Below are 18869 nucleotides of genomic sequence, written 5' to 3' on the forward strand. Positions count from 1 at the left end.
GAGGGGGGATTTGATAGCTGCTTTCAACTACCTGAGAGGTGGTTCCAGAGAGGATGGTTCTAGACTATTCTCAGTGGTAGAAGAGGACAGGACAAGGAGTAATGGTCTCAAGTTGCAGTGGGGGAGGTTTAGGTTGGATATTAGAAAAAACTTTTTCACTAGGAGGGTGGTGAAACACTGGAATGCGTTACCTAGGGAGGTGGTAGAATCTCCTTCCTTGGAAGTTTTTAAGGTCAGGCTTGACAAAGCCCTGGCTGGGATGATTTGATTGGGGATTGGTCCTGCTTTGAGCAGGGGGTTGGACTAGATGACCTCCTGAGGTCCCTTCCAACCCTGATATTCTATGATTCTAAGTTGGTGCCCGTAGGTCCAGCCCCGGAGTCAAGGAGCCGCATGTGTCTCCAGAACCACAGGTTGGCCACCCCTGGAATAATCACTTCCCTCGAGCGGCTGGCAACGCTCATATTAATGCAGCCCAATAGGCCATTAGCCTTCTTGGCAACAAGGACACACTGTTGACTTGTATCCAGCTTCTCGTGCATCGTTATCCCCTGGTCCTTTTCTGCAGAAGTGCCGCTTAGCCGTCGGTCCTCCGCGTGTAGCAGTGCATGGGATTTTTCTGTCCTAAGTGCAGGACTCTGCACTTCTCCTTGTTAAGATTTCTTTTGGACCAATCCTCCAATTTCTCTAGGTCACTCTGGACCCAATCCCTACCCTTCAGGGCTTGGATTCTTTCTGTGCTTTCACAGAGCGAAGAGCACATGTTCCATGATTTCACAGGGAGGGGTTTTATGGCTATGGTGATTCAGACAACTATGCTATAGGGTGCCTTCCCTGTGTGGATCAACATAGATGTCCATTGTGACCCTTCTCAGGGTGCTGAGGGCTGTGACCCTCCTTGTTGGCACCTGTCACTAGGAAGAAGGAGTTTTGCATTTGGCAGCTGGATGTTAGTGACCCAACTCACCCAGCCTGTTGGCCACTCAAGGATCCTTGTCTGAGCTATAGCAGCCCTCTCAGTTGACATTAGAGGCACCTTAAACCCTGAGTTCCTTAACTGTGTCCCTCTCTGGGTTCCAGCCCCAACCACCAGATACTCAGAGAAATCCCAGATCCTCTGTTCTCAAAGCCATGGTATATCCCAGGTCACCAGTTTTACTGTAGACCACTGCTCCTGTATCCCGCACAGCACTCACGTTCAGTTATTGAACACGTGGAAATTTACTCAAGGGAGATTTAAACAGAAACAAACGTGAGTGATGGAAACCAACTGTTACCAACAAAACCAAATCACAAAATGCAACCTACACTTTCTAAGTTACCTTTCCTATCTAAGTAGATTCTCACCTCATACTTTAGTCTATTGCAGTGATTGCTAGTCCCTAGGAGCCAGGGCCCTGCCTTTGATGATGCAACACTGGTTGCTAGGGATCTCCTTGGTGAATGGACCCTGAGTGTTTTTCTCCTCCCGTTATAAACTGACTCAATCTTTTGTCTTTATTCACAGAAAGGACAATCTCTTTATAGTCATATTGTCCTTTTCATTCCACAGGGTTTTGATGTCTAGAGTTTGTCTTTGATAGTTTTCCATTGGCTCTTCTGGGTTGGTGCAAAGGTTGACAATTGAGCAATACATCACATAACTGGCTAGCTAGGGACGGGTGACAATTCCCTCCCACTTGAATGGGCCTTCCCCACCAAGACCTATGATTTGGGTGACTCCCTTTCATGACAATACCATATGGGCATAATTTTCCATGTACAAACATTACTCCTTCAATATGACTTCATACACACCTCTTGCAGTGACTAGGAGTAAGGATAATTTACAAGCTTTCAGCAGAGGTTTCACTGCTACGCTTCCTGGATAAATATCATAAAATCAGTGTATTAGGTGTGGGGAGTTTGTCAGGTCCGAGACAGGAGTTGCTTGTGAATAACGGTGACCCCTTTGCCAACTGGCACCAATAAGCTTTTGTCACACATGCACTGAACTATGCAGTCACACCCTGATATAACAGAAAGGCCAGCACAAAAAAAGGGGGAAAGGAACAATAAGATACTGAAATGACAGTGGTTGGAACTCTCCATTTCTCTCAGTTGAGGAACCAGGCGATCGGACTGCTGGTTCAGCCCTCCATATGAGTAGCTTTTCTCACATACATGGAGATGGATCAAAATTGGAATTGATGTGATGACTTGCTTCCCATAGGGGATCAATCTGTCTAAGGCTATGTCTACAATTCAAACACTGGAAGTAGTCTTCTGACAACCTAACATTGTCTACACTATGTCAACATAGCCATCTAAAGGCTGGTCTACCCTGAAAAGCTTTTTGATATGAAAGGCAATGGACTTTAGCCTTTTCCTTTATATTGATGGTTGACGATTGCAGCTTTCCTACCTGCTGGACACATCCTATGACAGATGTCATGCCTTTTGTTTGCAAATTAGAGAAGTGGGGAAGTCAGTGACCCTTATAGTCTAAGTGGGTAAGAAGTTATACAACTTGTCTCCATGAGTAGTTTTCCTTTTAACAGAAATTGATTTTGAAATTAAGCTAAATAAGTGTCATTTGAAATACAGAAAATTAAAATCTATATTGGACCAATAGTCTCTCATACACTTTTTCTCACACATATTCTCCCAACCCTAAGCTTTGGAGTGAGGTTTTCTACCAGAACTCCTTACGCTACAGCGGGTAAATTAAATCAAATGAACTTTTTAAGATTTGCCATAATTTCCTGTAAAAACTAACAAAACAAAAAACAAGTCAACTTTCAATTTTCCAAAATAATTCAGATTATCACACAATTAGTCTCTTACTCTTTCACCAATAACTTCACCTATCATTTCATTTTCATTGGTAACAACAACATATTCAAAGATCACAAATTCTTGTCATATATATTAGTTTTCTTTTATCCCCATTGCCAACAACTGAACCTTGGCTCAAGTTCTGGTTTGTCCCAACCACTTCTGTGAGTTCATATATCTCAGGATCTTCTGTCATGTGTGTTGGTGGAAGGGGTCTCCTATGTGGGAATGTTTGCATCAGGAGGAAAAATACCTCTTTTCACACTTTTTAATCTTTCAAAGTAGAAGAAGGTAGAGGAGAAGTGATATAAATTCATAAAACAGAAGAGAAAACTGTATAGTCTACACTAAAGACATTTATCCGTATAACTATATTGCTCGGTGTGAAAAATCCACACCCTAACCCCCACTTAGGGAAGTGGGGAGAGCTTCTCCTTCCAACAAAGCCACCGCTGCTTGCGGAAGCTGGACTAATAAAGTCCGACGGGAGAGATCTCTCCCATTGGCTCAGAGCATCTGTAATACCAGTGTCAATATCGGAGAGGTAGCCATGTTAGTCTGAATCTGTAAAAGTGGCAAAGAGTCCTGTGGCACCTTATAGACTAACACACGTCTTGGAGCATAAGCTTTCGTGGGTGAATACCCACTTCGTCAGATGCATGTAGTGGGAATTTCCAGAGGCAGGTATAAACATGCAAGCAAGAATCAGGCTAGGGATAACGAGGTTAGTTCAGTGATTGACTCCCAAGCCTGATTCTTGCTTGCAAATTTATACCTGCCTCTGGATATTTCCACTACGTGCATCTGACGAAGTGAGTATTCACCCATTAAAGAAAATGCTCCAATATGTCTCTTAGTCTATAAGGTGCCACAGGACTCTTTGCTGCTGTACTAGCCGGGCTACACCAGTGCAGCTGCATTGGTGAGGCTGCGCCAACCTCAGCTTTATTGTGTAGCCATCGTGTGCATCCTGAAGTCTGAAACTGGAGCCTGACACATTCATTGCCTCATTGGTTAGCATCATTTCCACAGCCTGAAAGTCCTTGTTACCCAATCAGGCAGCCAGTTTGGGATCCAAGGGGAAGGAAAGTCCTATGAAACACTCTCTCTTTGGATCCAAACGGTGAAAGACGATTGCTCTCAAGCTAACCCTGGCATGCTTTGGAACTGTAATCAGTGACATTGAACTAGTAAGTGGAGTTGTACAAACAATTTTCCTTGGGTCATTGGTCACCATAGCTTCCTTTACTGGGGTGGAAACCAAGAATTGAGTGTGTACTCTTTCACCCCCAGTTCTTTCCAAATCCTTGGCCTTGGTTAGGGTAAAATTTGCACATCTCTGAAGTAGAATCCTTTACAAAACCATTCAAAATCTCAGCAGTGTTCATGAGGAATGGCTTCCCAAACCATACCCAGCTTTTCTTTAATTTGGTGGCACCCTTCCAGGCAAGGGACTGATACAGGCCTGGATCAGAATCTCCGTTAGTTACCAGAACAGTAGTTTCTATTCAAAAATAGCTATTTTTCTGCAGCTATTAGATTTCCAAACACTGATTTCATTTTATACACAGTTTTAGCACCTACTAGGGATACATTCAACAAAACCCCCACTTCTATTCCTCAATATCTGCATCATGAAGGGGAGCATTCCCCATACCATAGGATTAGCTAGAAGAGATCTTCTGTAGGGCCTGGGTTACAAATGGGCCACTTCTCTGGACAAGCTGAGGGATAACGCTGCTGCAAACGGTTCTAACAGCTTTAAAAGTTACTATGTGGGAATCAGGAAAAGTATTAAAGAAAAAAAATGTATTGATAGCCCTAGAGGTTTTTATGGTGTTGATCTCCCTTGCAGATTCTCTGATGGCTAACATGGGCTGAGTGCCAAGAGAAGGTATTCCCACACTCACGGCATTCATAGGGCCTCTCCCCTGTGTGGATTCTCTGATGTTGAGAAAGGCCTGATCTTTGAGTGAAGCATTTCCCACACTCACGGCATTCATAAGGCCTCTCTCCTGTGTGAATTCGCTGATGGTGAAAAAGGCCTGATCTTTGAGTGAAGCTTTTCCCACACTCAGTGCATTCATAGGGCCTCTCCCCTGTGTGGATTCTCTGATGATCAGAAAGGGCTGATCTGTGAGTGAAATTTTTTCCACACTCCCGGCATTCATAGGGCCTCTCGCCCGTGTGGATTCTCTGATGACTAACAAGGTGTGAGCTGCGACTGAAGCGTTTCCCACACTCAGGGCATTCATAGGGCCTCTCCCCGGTGTGGATTCTCTGATGTTCAGAAAGGGCTGATCTGTGAATGAAGTTTTTCCCACACTCGCTGCATTCATAGGGCCTCTCCCCTTTGTGGATTCTCTGATGACTAATAAGGTGCGAGAGGCTATTTAAATTTTTCCCACACTCACGGCATTCGTAGGCCCTCTCCCCGGTGTGGATTCTCTGATGTTGAGAAAGGCCTGATCTGTGAGTGAAATTTTCCCCACACTCACGGCATCCATAGGGCCTCTCCCCTGTGTGGATTCTCTGATGTCTATAAAGGTCTGAGCTGCTAGTGAAGCTCTTCCCACACTCACGGCATTCATAGGGCCTCTCCCCTGTGTGGATTCTCTGATGAACAGAAAGGGCTGAGCTTTGAGTGAAGGTTTTCCCACACTCACTGCATTCGTAGGGCCTCTCCCCTGTGTGGATTCTCCGATGTTTAGAACGGGCTGAGCTGCTCGTGAAGCTTTTCCCACACTCCCTGCATTCATAGGGCCTCTCTCCTGTGTGGATTCTCTGATGAACAGAAAGGTCTGAGTTGTGAGTGAAGTTTTTTCCACACTCAGCGCATGTATTTCTTCTCTTTCTCCTGAGGATTTCCTGCTGTGTTGTGGTTTCCTTCAGGCCCTTCTGAGTTCCCCAACAGGAAATAAATTTTCCCACTTTCTCCCCTGGCTGGTTTCCCTGCTCACTTTCTGGTCTGTGCTGAATCTCACAGGATTTTCCCCGTTCATGACTCCTGGACACATTGCTTTTCCATCTTTGTGATAATTCTCTGTGTTTATCCACTTGCTCAACATTTTCCTGCTGAGAATTCTGCTCCTCTTTCTCAAATACCATTGCATCACCTGCTGTGATAGAGACAGAAACCACAAACAGAGATGGAAAGGGGGTGACCACTTGTTTTGGTTTGGTCTAATAGAGAGGTCAAATAAAAACAGGAACTGAACTCCCCCAAACTCTTCCCCCAAATAGGAGAGAGGAGGGGGATCAATTCAACCTTCACATCCCATCCAAATTCAGAGGGAAGGGAGGAAGCTACTGCCCCGTGTCTGCTAGGATCTATAGGAAGCCATGAGCTGTATGTACCCTGAGGATATGACCTCTGCTAGGGACAATAATGAACCAAGAGAGCTCCCAAGGGCTTTGTAGGGCATCCCAAATGTTTCCTTCAGGCACTTACAGATTCTGAGTTGGTTTAATGTTTACTCACCTGTGCAAGGAGGAGCTCTCAGGATCTCTCTTTCCTCTGAACGCTTGAGGTCTGGGACCCATGGCTCTTCCCCTTGTTCCACAGCAAGCTGGGGAACTGGAAACCCTGCTCAGATGAAAGAAAAAAAGGAGTTCAGTTGATTTGATAAGACTTGGTCAGAGACATTCTATTAATTTAACTTCAGTGCTTAGTCTGAGCTGGTGTGCCTGGGGCAGTCCTCACTGAAAATGCCAAGGTAAGGGCAGGCTGAAAAAGGGAGAGCAGATGCTCCCAAAACTGGTGGTTAACACTGAAGTTAAAATCACGGACCAGTCACAAACTGTCCTACTGATCACCCACACTGGTTATCGAGAAGCTGAAAAAAGAAATCACACAGCCCCCTTTATTGCATTCCAGTTCTGACTCCCAATCGCCACCTAGGTCCAGTACAGTGAGAGGTTATTTAAAAACGCTGCTCACAAACAAAATGTTCTTCTGACACGAAAGGGTCAGCTACTTTACCAGGTCACTATAGCTTTGGATCTTACACAAAATACCACACTGCCAGCCTATCCTTTAGCATCTAACAAAAACAGACAGACAGATGTTAAATGGGAATGCAGTCAAATACAGATTTCGGAACCTGTATATCGATTCTCGTCTGGAACACATCCACAGCTTGGATGGGTCATTCAGTCCTTTGTTCAAGGCTTCAGTTTGTAGCAAAGTTCCTCCAGAGGTAGGAAGAGGGATTGAAGAGAAAATGGAGATGATGCAGCTGCCCTTTCTATTCCCTTTGCCTTGTGGCTTGTACTTCCTGTGTCCCAAACACAAGCTTCATAGCACATGGCATGGAAAAGCCTTGGAGGTCTCCGTACACAGGCGCACCCCTGCATGTCTTGCTGACTCAATAGGTGTATCCCCTTGGTTCTTTTCATGGGCTCATTGTACAGCTGATGACCCTGGATGGGCCATCGAACAGACGATGCAGTGCTGATGCCAATATGTCTTAGTGTGGCACACAGAAACACTGCACAAGTCTGGAAACACAGATTTTCCCACAAATCTATAACTCACCATACAAAGGTTATAGAAACAGAAACAAAATGATCATACTTGGAAAACCATAATATTTTCACTGACACCTTACATCGCATATCTAGCATGATTCATTGCAATTTTATCAAAATTGGTATTAATAATAAAAATAATAATATAAAGTGTCTCACAATTCCATACAGTGTCACACTTACTAAACCAGTGAATTCCCAGGACCAGCTCCCCAGGTCCTTGAAGATGCCCAACACTCTGCTTATGAGGGATTGAAATACCCACATATCTGCTGGGAACACACACAGACACACACACTGTGTCAGTCTGTACCCCTATTTTCACTCTTCTACAAAATTATGATCAGTTTTTTACACAGTATGGCTTGTGAGGTATCATTTGAAATCATATAATCTATTGAATATTGTCCTGTTAAAATATGTGTAACAACACCGTATGTAAAGTTCTAAGATTTTACTGCATGATATTACTGAAAAAGTTACAATTCTGGGGAACATCCACAGACCAGCTCCTCAGAGACAGCAAGGCAAACAGCTGGTCAAATTGCCATTCTCCGGCAGGGGGAAGGTGTGAAGAAGACATTTACATTCCACCACAGGGACCACTTGAAGCTCATATCTACAACAGACAGCCTGTCATTATGACTCAGCTGAGAACTGTAGTTGCTTCTAGTACAAAGGACTGAATTATAAAAAGAGGGGAGGAAAATGCCTGAGACTCTCTCTCTTCCCATGAGAACTCCCGAAGAACTGAACTTGGCAGCAGGGGTTGGTTAGAGGGAGCCCTGGCTGAAAGGAAAGCCAGCCTGTCTCAGCATATGGCAAGAGAAACAATTTGTTTTGTATCCGTTTTAGCTTGTTAACTTAGACATTAGTGTGTGTTTTATCTTGCATTTCTTTTGTAAACAATTCTGACTTTTATACCTCATTACACATAGTCAATTAATATGTTTTTTTGCCAGTAGTTAACAATCTTGGTTTTTTTTTGTGGGGTTCAGTGGAGAAAGGGAACAGGAAGGGCAGAGATATCACTGAATGCAGGATCTCAGCAGTGCTAGATGTCAGGATAGCACATACTGCAGCCCATTGGAAAACATAATCCCAACTATACATATAAAATGATGGGGTCTAAATGAGTTGTTTCCACTCAAGAGAGGATCTTGGAGTTATTGTGGATAGTTCTCTGAAAATATCCATGCAATGTGCCACGGCAGTCAAAAAGTAAACAGAAAGGGATAGATAAGATAGAAAATACAATATTGCCTCTATATTAATCCATGGTATGCCCACATCTCGAATATTGCATGCAGATCTGGTTGCCCCATTTCAAAAAAGATACATTGGAATTGGAAGAGGGGGGTTCAGAAAAGGTCAAAAAATGATTAGGGTCTGGAACAGCTTCTGTATGAGGAGAGATTAAAAAGACAGGGACTTTTCAGCTTGGAAAAGAAACGAAGGGGGGATATGAGAGAGGTCTATAAAATCATGACTGGTGTGGAGAAAGTAAATAAGGAAGTGTTGTTTACTCCTCATAACACAAGGCCTAGGAATCACCAAATGAAATTAATAGGCAGCAGATTTAAAACAAACAAAAGGAAGTATTTCTTCAAACAACACACAGTCAACCTGTGGAACTCCTTGCCAGAGGATGTTGTGATGTCCAAGACCATAACAGGGTTCAAAAAAAGAACATGATAAACTCATGGAGGATAGGTCCACCAATGGCTATTGGCCAGGAATGGCGTCCCTAACCTCTCTTTGCCATAAGCTGGGAATGGGCGACAGGAGGTGAATCACTTGATGATTCTCTGTTCTGTTCATTCCCTCTGGGGCACCTGGCATTGGTCACTCTCGGAAGACAGGATACTGGGCTAGCTGGACCTTTGGACTGACCCAGTCTGGCCGGATTTATATGCTAGGGAATCTACTGAGTCCAGTGCAATGGGAGGGAGTAGGAAAATCCCTGGGTGTGGAGAACACTGGGAAATTAGAAGCTATAATTCAGGAGCAACAGACTCTAATTAGCCTGGAAAATCAGCATGTGAAAAATAAGAATCGGGGTCATGTGACTTTGGGAATGAGGGACGCAAAAATCCAAGGAGTCTGCAGAGAAGAGAGATTGTGGCTATTGCACGTGGGGATGGGGGAGGAAGACTCTCCAGGTCTCAAGTCATGTCACTACCAACCTAGGCCATTTTCAGATGCTGAGGGGCTATCCAGAGCAGTGAGGAGTTGTATCGTCTGTAATCCTGGCTGAGTTTCAATGTTCTGCTGCTGGAGCTCCCTTCTCTGGATTCCCCAGCCAGCATTCAAGGACGCCCCGAGTGTCTGTGTGATCAGTAACCCTGGACCAGCAGCTCTGACTCCAACAGCCTGCTTGTTATACACCAAGCACATTCTGGTTTGAGTGGAGTAGGCTCAGGGTTTGAGAGAAGGCCACGAGTAGGAAGCTTCTGTTCGTTATGCTGGACCTAACCCCCCCGTTTTACTTGTGCAAACAGGAGATATTTGACACTGTGCGATTCTGCTCCTGTGCTCTGTTCCCAAAGTGTTCTGCAGCAGGGGAGGGTCTCTGGTCATGTGTGTGTCACTGGCATGCTGGGGTGCTGCTGAAACAGGGCAGAGTAGAGATGGCATTGCAGGAGTGGGGTGAACCTTATCTCTTCATTTCTCTTTCCAAGAACTGAGGGGACAGGAATCCTTACCCAGCAAGGTCATATTCTCATAGTTCTCCTGCATGACATATCTGTAGAGGGCTCTCTGAGTGGGGTGCAGCAGAGCCCACTCTTCCCTGGTGAAATACACAGCCACCTCCTCGAAGGTCACCGGCCCCTGAAAGAGCAAGATTCCCACACTCAGTGCCTGCTGTCCCACTCACAGCCCCACTATTCGTGGGGGAGAGGAGCCAATCAAATGGGAGCTCTGGGTGGATCACAGTCAACAGAGTCCCACTCCCACCCTGGTCAGAGCATCCAGGTTGAAGGGACGAAGAGAGAGCCCCTTGGCTTCTCCAGGAGATCCATCACACACCTACTAGCTACACACTATAGGAGATGAAGCCCCTAGCAGGGTCCAGTAAGAGCTCCCTACACCCTCCTCCTTGTGAGGAGCTGGATATAAAGGGAGCGAAATCTCCCCCAGCCTGACTGGTGGCTGCCCCCTTCATATCTCACAGCAGCAGCTGGTTAGTTGGGTCAGGCTCCAGCACTATGAGTCTGGTCAGTTTTCCCAGCTCCATGTAGGTGGGTTATTTTCTGTTCAACAAATTAGGGCATTTCCACCTCCGAACCTCATGGGTCTGTTCCTAAAATCTAGGCCACTTATTAAACAGCCCCCAGCAGGTTTGCTACCCCCTGTCCTCCTCCCTTTCTCCACCCTGTGCATTTCCTGCCCCGCTCCAACCTCCAAACCAGACGGTGCAAACCCTCCCCTCTCCGGTGTATTTCCTGTCCCTCTCCCTCCTGCAGGAACTCACCAGCCACCCCGCCAATAATCCCTACCTGAACTGGCTCCTCTGCAGCCATTTCTCTCCCCTGTCCCGTGGGAGGACGGGATGAACTGGACCGAAACATGGACGTCATCCTGCAGCCTGGCCGGGCGAGAAGGACAGTTGTGAAATTAACTAAAGACTCTTCTGAAATCTCCACATCACGATTCCCCCAGGCTCTTTCCCTGCAGAGAGACACCCTAAGATTCTGCCATGATGAGAAAATGATTGCTCTCTTTGTTACAGTGTAGACATGCCCCCTCCTGCCAGGCTAAGCCCACAGACACATTTTTAACCTCCCTTCTCTCTCCCCCCATCCCGTAACAAAGTCTCTGAACACAATGCTAGAAAAAAGCAGAACCAAAGGAGTCACTTGCAAGGATTCCCTCTGATACTGACCCCATGGCAGCCACACCCCAGCAGGAGGGATATGGGGTCAGGAACTAAGTTTTCCTCTGACTGATCCTCATCTTGTCCACAGGACAGTGATTCTACCCACGGTGCAGTAATGCAGCTGTCTGGGCAGATTAGAGAGCTGGAAATCTCTCTCTAAACTCTTCTCTCCTATAGCCCCTTTCAGTCTCTCTGTCTCCTATCTCCTTTTCCCATCCCCTCTCCCTGCCCACCTGGATTCTGGCAGAAGCTGATCAGGGAGAAAGACCGAAGTCAGGACTATCCCCCAGAGTCCCTAGCCAGGGACCCCAGATACCCCTCAGAGCTCCACCGGCCATGGAACCCCCACCAGACCATCACTGCCAGGCTGGGAATCCCAAAGGGTCCCCCGCACCGAGAACCCCTACCAGCCAGGGACCACCTCTCCCAGGGGAACCCCCACTGGGAATTCAGTCCCCCACTGCCTGCCTAGTACCCCCACTTGTCCTCCAGCAGGATCTTCCATACCGTTTGCCTGGGACCCCCTGATGCTTTACAGTGGGACCCCTCAGTCTGCTTGCCTGGCATCCCCTGACCTAGCGCCGGGGACTCCCCCCCACCCAGTTCTGTGCATTGGGTATGACAGAGCCCATGGCACAGCACCACGCACCCTCTCACCCGCTGCCCCGCCTCCCCAAGAGACGCCCACCCCCACTGTTCTGCAGCCAAGAGGCCCCCAGCAACACCCACCTCCAGGACCCATAGCCTTAGGGCTGGGCACATCACAACCACCCCCTGAAACCCCAAACCCTCCATAACTCATCAAACTAACTAGGCTGCCCCCTGCCCAGTCACCCAGAAGCCTCCCCCTACCCCAGTGCCCCTTCAGCTCCAGTTCAATCTCCCCACATAGACACCCCCGCCCCCCAGCAACTGTGTTCCCTCACAGCGTCTGATAAGTGGATAGAAAGTTATCACCACCCCCTGCTGGCCACTCACACAGGCAGAGGGAGCCCGGGGGGACACTTCTTTAACAAGGGAAGGGAAGGTATGGCATGGAGGGCCAAAGTAGGTAAGAAATTTCCATGCCCTGTCACTAGCAAATAGCAGCCACCGTGGATCCACCCCAGAGGTGGCTACATCTTTGCACTGTGGGAAGCCACCCCTCAAGGAGACCCTTTGTCATGGGGTTTGGGATACTTCTGGACCCACGCTGCACTCAGAGGGACCTTCTCATCCCGTGCCGGCTGAACCCTTTCTCTTCTCCAGCGAACTCTCTTGTTACCAGGTAGGAACCATTGACCCCCAAACACGGAGAGGCCTCTGGCTTTGACGTGTATTAAATATGTATAGAGAAGAAAGTTGAAAATCAGAGGCATTTTCTATCAGTTGTTGATATGAAGTAAAAGCTTGATTGTATTTCCCATCAATGTTTGGTAAATGAATAGAGCGGAAATGGGCAACATTGGCAAACGTTTTATATCCATGTTCACGAATCTGAGAAAAGGTGTAAATCTGAGATTTTATTAGTAATTTATAATTACAGAGACAGAGAAAAATCTCAGGCCATATTCAATTAGAAATAGACAGCTAGAGTAAAAGAGAGGCAAATGTTGAGGGTATTTTAGATCTATCTTTGAGATTTGCGGAGACTACGGGTCATGAACTACGCAACTGATATCATGAGGAAAAAAACCCACCAAGATCGGAGGGGATTTTTATATATTATAGGAGGAGTGGGAAAGGGGGACTGGTTGGCTGGATTTTAAGTGACTGTCCAACACATAAACAGAAAGTGATGGTCCCCCCCACCGCCCCCGTTCACCTGGGCAGCAGGGAGCCCTCGGAGGGGCTGATTGAAGAGGGCGGGGGGGGGGGGGGGAGCTGGAGGGCTCCCTGGGGGAGGGGAGGGGGCGGCAGTGGGGGATGGGCAGGTGGGGGGCAGTGGGGGATGGGCAGGTGGGGGCTGGGGGCAGCGGTGCTGCGGTTGGGGGGCAGCAAGTGGGACTGGGAAGCCGGGATCGGGGGCAGCCCCAGGGGGGACACGGGCCCCTCCCTTCCCCGCCCCGGCAGAGACCCGGCGTCTCCTCCCACCCCCACGCCGGGGGCAGCCAGGTTGGGGGATGGCTCCGGGCTGCAACTTCCCCCCACACCGGGACAAATCGCTGCGGATAAAACGGGGGGGGGGGGAATCCCGCCGCCCCCCCCCGGGAGGAGAGTTTCAATGGACATGTGAGGAGGAGGGAGAGACGGGGGGGGGGGGGATCAGGGGAGACGAGAGAGCGGATCGGGGGGGGGGGGGGGAGGGGGGAGTTTACAGCCACGTGGGAGCTACCGAGAGAGAAAAGGGGAGAACTGGGGGCATTTGTGCCGGGGGGGGGAAGGGGCACAAACAGGGACAGGACCAATTAACTCCCCCGCCCCCCACTCCCCCCCCGGGAATTTCCTGGCTGCACAGAGACAGTCCAACCCCCCCCGCCCGACACCCCCCTCCCCCCAGGGGACCCCCCCGCCGGGCCCGTCTCTGCCCCCCCCATCCCAGCCGTGCCGGGGGCAGAGTCACTTTCCTGCCCCCCCCGCGGGGTCTCCCACTCACCGGGGCGGGGGCGGGCAGAGCCCGGGGGGCGGGTCCCGGCTGCAGAAAGCCCCCCCCGGCCGGGCACGGGGGGGTCAATGACGGGCCCCCCCCAGCACAGACCCCGGGGGGGGGGAGCTGCGGCTGCTCAGCCCGGGCTCCCGCCTCACGCGGGGCAGCAACGGAAGTGACGTTGGAGTCTCTGGCTCTGGGCATGCGCAGATCGGCGGATGGGCCGGACAGCGCAGGAGCGCCCCGGAGGAGAGGGAGTTCCTGACGCTCCCGGCAGCGGAAGTGACGTGGGAGGCGGGGGGCGGGGGAGCCCGGCTGCGAAGGCGCGCGGGGCGCTGCGGCTCTGCCGGGCTCGTGCGGGGCCGTTGGAGGGTTTTGTGGCTGCCGGCTCCGCGCATGCGCAGATCGGGGCGGCGGCGGCGCTGCAGCCTCCAGGTAGCGGAGCGAGCCCCGGGGGCGGGGCCGGGCGGTGACTCTGCCGCGTGTCCGGGGGGGGGCCCGGCCTCTCGCAGCGCCGGGATCTGCCCCCGGGGGGGGAGACCTGAGGGAAGGGGGGAGGGAAAATGTCGGCGCAGCCCGGACGTGCCGGGGGGGGGCTGAGATCCCCTCGGATTTACCGCGGGCCCCCCCCCCGCGGCCCCCCCCCCCCGCTCCCGCCCTGCCCCCTTTCTCTCCCCACAGCAGCGAGGGGGAGCCCGGGTGACCCCCGTTTCCCCCACGTCACGTCCCCCCTCCCGTGGAGACTTCCCTCCCCTCCCCCCACCTCCCTGAGACGGGCTCTGCCCCCCCCCCTTCCCCCACCCCCCAAACCCAGCAGCCCCCCGCCCACCCCCACCGCCTGCTGGTCCCATTCCCAGACCCCACCACCAGCCCTGCCCCACAGCCCATGACCTGCCCCACAGCCGGCCCCGTGAAGGGGGGGGCGAGAAGGGTCCGCCCCACTCTGTTGTTGATCGTGTAATCCCCTCGGATTTCCCCTCTTTTGTTTTGAACGGTGACGTGAAATCTCCCCGGGCGTCGGCGCCTCTCTCTTACGTTGGCAAATATTTGGCGTCTGCCCCGTTTCCTCTTCGGTTTTGAAATACTGATCTCGAAGTTTTGAAAATCTTCCCGCTTTTCTCCCCAGGTGTCGGACGGAGATCAGGGCTCTGATGGTGCTGAGCGTGGCGTGGGCCTTGCCTGAGATCAGGTCGTCCCCCCCCACTCCGTGTGCCGGGCACTGCACAGACCCTGACCGAGTTTGGGGCCCTCGATGCGCCAGGGACTGCCCGCACCCCGACAGAGAGCAGGGACCTTGTCGGGCCGGGGGCTACGGGGACCCTGGCTGAGCGCCGGGCCCCTGTTCTGCCAGGCCCTGCATCAGCACGAGGTGAAATCAGGCCCCCATTGTGCCAGGTGCTGCTGACACGGCAAACAAAATCGGGGACCTTGTTGTTCCTGGAGCTGCGGAGACCCAAGTGAGATCAGACCCCACTTTTGTGCCAGGAAAACTGAGACCTGGACCGAGATCACGGCCCCCCTTGTGCCAGGCAGCGCACGACTGCGGTCCAGGCTGCGGCCTCCGTTGTGCTGGGCACTTCAGAGACCTCCTCTGAGATCTGTGTCCCCGTTGGGCCTGGCCCTGCACGGACCCTGGTGAAGATCATGCCCCACCACTGTACAGGGCACTGCACAGAACCTGACAAATCCTGCACCCACATTTTGCCAGATGCTGCAGGGACCCCAAACAAAATCCGGGATCCTGTAATGCTGGGAGTTGCAGAGCCCCCAAATGAGATCAGGCCCCCTGTTGTGCAGGGCTCTGCACAGATACTGACCAAGATCAGGGTCCCCATTGTGATGGGGGATGAAGAGATGCCAAGGGTATCTCTACACTGCCATTTAAAACCCACAGCTGGCCCATGCCAGCTAACTCAGGCTTACAGGGCTCACGCCAAGGGGCTGTTTAATTGCAGTGTAGATGTCTGGGCTCAGGCTGGAGCCAGGCTGTAGGACCCTGCGAGGTGGGAGGGGGCCAGACCTTGGGCTGCAGCCCAGGCCGGAACATCGACACCACCATTAAACAGCCCCGCAGCCTGAGCCGTGTGAGCCCAAGTCAACGGGCACGGGGCAGCCGCCGGTGTCGAACTGCAGTGTAGACGTGCCCACAGCGACAGAGATTCCTTGCCCCAAAAACCTCAAAGCCTAAATCATGCAAATGGTGGGCGGCTACTCTCCATTTTACAGATGGGGAAACTGAAACGCAGAGAGCTGAAGTAATTTGCTCAAGTTCGCATGGAGAATTTGGGGCAAAACTGGGAACCGAACCCAGATTGTTTGAATCCTTGCCTCTCCCCTTGACCGTAAGCCCAGCTTCGGCGTGTACAGCCTTGTTTTGGTCTGTGTTTGCATCTCATTGGCTTCCAAGGGAGGTTGTGGAATTTCCTTCATTGGAGGTTTTTAAGACCAGAGTGGAGGTACACCTGTCTGGGAATGTCTAGGGAGACGTGGTCCTGCCTCACCACAGGAGGCCTGAGTAGACAGCCTCTCAAGATCCCTTCCAGGCCTACACTGAAATAATTCCCTTTTGTGCTGTGTCGTGTTCTACACTGAGCTGCTTTACATGGTGCCATTTGGAACTGTGATGCACCATGTTGTGTTGCATAGTTTTGCCTCAGCTTGTTTGGTGCCCATGTTGTGTTGGTTTGAGCTGAGCTCTTTTCCATTGTGTACTTTTGTCCTAGGGTGTATTAGTTTGCCTTATTTTGCTTCCCCGCCCCCCCCCCCCCCTTTGTATTGTCTTTTCATGGTGTCGAGGGTAGTGGGGTTTTTTTGTTTTTTTTCCCCCCCTGAATTGCCTGACATGTTGTGTAGGGTTTTTTTCCCTGTATGTTGTGTTTTATACGTATATATTGCATAGCATCATATAAATGTAGGGCTGGACAGGACCTCAAGATGTCATCAAGTCCACCTCTCTCGGCTGAGGGGGCACCAAGTATATGTAGATTATTTCTGGCAGAGGTTTGTCCTGCCTGTTCTTAAGAACTTCCAGGGAAAGAGACTTGGCAGCCGCCCTTTTAAGACTATTCCAGAGCGGAACTACCTAGCTCTGGGGACACCTACACAGATTTTAGTGGTGATCAGCTCTGGAGAGAGATTTCAGAGTAGCAGCCATTTGATGAAGTGAGCTGTAGCTCACGAAAGCTTATGCTCAAATAAATTTGTTAGTCTCTAAGGTGCCACAAGTCCTCCTTTTCTTTTTTCTGGAGAGAGAGGAGACCCCCAGTGAGTGGGCAGCTAGGTAAAGACACTAAAGGTGGGAGGAGAAACTTTGACGTGTCCAAGGTCACCCAGGCCGTCCGTGACAGAGCTAGAAATAGATCCCAGTTCTAGTGCCACCGTACTGCTGTTGTGGGTATTGAAGGTCTCTGCCACACTGGTGTTTTAGGCACTCGTGCAAACCCTTAGTATATGCAGAATTTACACTAGTGCACTCTGATTGGCATTGGTGCACCATGTCCCAGTCTGAAGGCTTGCTGGGGGGACAGTGGCCTCACAGAAGCTTGGGGCTGGCTGAACAGTGCAGCTGGTAATGGAGGGTCAGCTGTGAGTGCTGGAGCACAGCCCCACAGGACTGGATACTGACTTCTCCTGACCCATGACACACACCCCCAGCTGTGTGCAGGGACTGCAGCTGAGCTGCCCTGCCAAGACAGCTTGTGCATCCATGGACAAGCCACGTCTTCCTGCAGCCTAATACAATGGGGCATGGGGACCTTTCCAAGCTGCGGGTGATGGGGCTCTGGAGTTACCGGGGTCTATTCCTGGCTCTGTCACTGACATAGAGACTGCTTAGTGACCTTGGGGAAGTCACACCCCCTCTTTCTGTAACGCTGTCCTCAGTAACTCGAGAGCTTGAGCACCAGCCTCAGGCAGACTGGTAAAAAGCAGGGCACAAACCCCAAATTGGTTGTGAGGTCTTTATGTAGATTTCACCAATCAAGAATCCAGTGTAAACGCTTCAGGCACTGTAAGAGTATTAACATGGAATCACAGAGAGTCCCCTTGGGTCATCCTGTAGATCTCACCATGCAGGTGAGCTCACCTTTGTGACAGATGGTCCCTTACACCAGGGGTTCTTGACCTTTTTCTTTCTGAGGCCTCCCCCAACATGCTATAAAAACTCCACGGCCCAAGTGGGCCACAATAACTGGTTTTCTGCATATAAAAGCCAGGGCTGGCGTTAGGGGGTAGCAAGCAGGGTAACTGCCTGGGGCCCCATGCTACAGGGCCCCCCACAAAGTGACATTGCTTAGGCTTTGGCTTCAGCCCCAGGTGGTGGGGCTCAGGGCCCCGGACTTCAGCCCCATGTACTGGGACTTCAGCTTTCTGCCCTAGGCTACAGTGAGTCTAATGTTGGCCTTGCTTGGCAGCCCCCTTGAAACCTGCTCGCGGCCCCCCAGAGGGCTCCAGACCCCTGGTTGAGAGCCATTGCCTTACGCCATGAATCACAGCAATGTTCATGTTACTGCCAGTCCCAAAGGACCAGTCACTTACTTAGGTCAATTGAATCTTAGATCTCCCAACAAAGACAACACTTGTAGCCAGTCCTGTAATAACCTGTATTAAGATTTACTTGAAAGGAAAGGAGAGTTGTTTCTAAAGTTAAAGCTGGTAATCATTTTGATTCAGACGAGTTACAGACTTAAATTTCAAAAGGTAATAGAAGCTTCTATAATAAGCAACATCACCATATTCTTTAGGACTAACCCAGGCTAAGCAGCTGGGGATCTCTTGCTTATCCCTAGAAACTTTGCCCCCCAGAGTCCAAGCAGCATACAGATCATCAGTTCCTTCTGTATGGATTTTTGTCCCCTTCCTGCCATGTGCTCTGAGCAGCAAATGCAGCTAATGGGAAGTCAAGAGCACACCAACAGTCTTTTGTCTTCTTTAACACCCCATAATAGTCTATCTAGTGTTGATGGACCTTTCCTGCCAGGCAGGATGTCATGCATTCTGTTGCCAATCAGCACTTCACATAGGTAAAGTCTCTCTCCTGTCTGGTGACTTACATAGCCAATGCAGCTAGTCAGATAT

At 50.4% G+C, this 18869-nt stretch overlaps 4 protein-coding genes and 1 pseudogene across 16 annotated transcripts in view; 3 read left to right on the forward strand and 2 right to left on the reverse strand.

Annotated features, from left to right (window-relative positions):
• Window positions 1-18869, forward strand: part of LOC102943236 (zinc finger protein 883) — a 2438435-nt gene that overhangs the window by 2402217 nt on the left and 17349 nt on the right. Inside the window, exons 1-2 of one of the 5 annotated variants that reach the window (XM_043537237.1) lie at window positions 14098-14228; window positions 14920-15162. The exons of 2 other annotated variants lie outside the window; for them this stretch is intronic. The gene's annotated coding sequence lies outside the window, so the exon portion shown is untranslated. Of the gene's footprint in view, window positions 1-14097; window positions 14229-14919; window positions 15251-18869 lie in introns of those variants that run through there. 2 more of the 5 variants (XM_043537236.1, XM_037887364.2) reach the window with 2 other exon arrangements.
• LOC102945014 (zinc finger protein 883-like) overlaps window positions 1-18869 on the forward strand; it is a 705100-nt gene that overhangs the window by 229958 nt on the left and 456273 nt on the right. The gene's annotated exons all lie outside the window — the stretch shown is intronic.
• The window catches only part of LOC102934537, a 1094240-nt pseudogene that overhangs the window by 138460 nt on the left and 936911 nt on the right, over window positions 1-18869 (reverse strand).
• On the reverse strand, window positions 2515-14016 carry LOC102929512 (zinc finger protein 436). 7 transcript variants are annotated; one of them, XM_027834504.3, is made up of 5 exons: window positions 13803-14016; window positions 10848-10936; window positions 10053-10179; window positions 6299-6403; window positions 2515-5936 (listed from the first exon to the last, which is right to left on the reverse strand). In XM_027834504.3, exons 2-5 carry the CDS (start codon window positions 10926-10928, stop codon window positions 4639-4641), a joined length of 1611 nt encoding a protein of 536 aa, XP_027690305.3. In that variant the 5' UTR covers window positions 10929-10936; window positions 13803-14016; the 3' UTR covers window positions 2515-4638. The 7 variants fall into 7 exon arrangements, with proteins under 7 accessions (XP_027690305.3, XP_037743398.2, XP_043393412.1 ...); XM_037887470.2 differs by having other exon boundaries at window positions 2515-5933; window positions 13803-13973; XM_043537477.1 differs by having other exon boundaries at window positions 10848-11019; window positions 13803-13968.
• LOC102933291 (zinc finger protein OZF) overlaps window positions 15550-18869 on the forward strand; it is a 1218290-nt gene continuing 1214970 nt past the window's right edge. For all 3 annotated transcript variants that reach the window (XM_043537301.1, XM_043537304.1, XM_043537303.1), the window contains exon 1: window positions 15550-15569. In XM_043537301.1, the coding sequence (XP_043393236.1) occupies window positions 15565-15569 (5 nt within the window). In that variant the 5' untranslated portion in view covers window positions 15550-15564. The remainder of the gene's footprint in view (window positions 15570-18869) is intronic.

Source organism: Chelonia mydas, chromosome 28 (genome assembly GCF_015237465.2).
Source record: "Chelonia mydas isolate rCheMyd1 chromosome 28, rCheMyd1.pri.v2, whole genome shotgun sequence".
Taxonomy (NCBI): domain Eukaryota; kingdom Metazoa; phylum Chordata; order Testudines; family Cheloniidae; genus Chelonia; species Chelonia mydas.

Bases quoted from the DNA above. Each gene is read 5' to 3' on its own strand.
- LOC102929512 (XM_037887466.2), bottom strand. From the start codon at position 9,744: ATGTGCTTGGTGTATAACAAGCAGGCTGTTGGAGTCAGAGCTGCTGGT. The intron at 6,404-9,533 runs GTTGGTAGTGAC...TCATCTGAGCAG, and splicing joins AGCATCTGAAAATGGCCTAG to GGTTTCCAGTTCCCCAGCTT. The intron at 5,937-6,298 runs GTGAGTAAACAT...TCTCTATCACAG, and splicing joins GAGAGCTCCTCCTTGCACAG to CAGGTGATGCAATGGTATTT.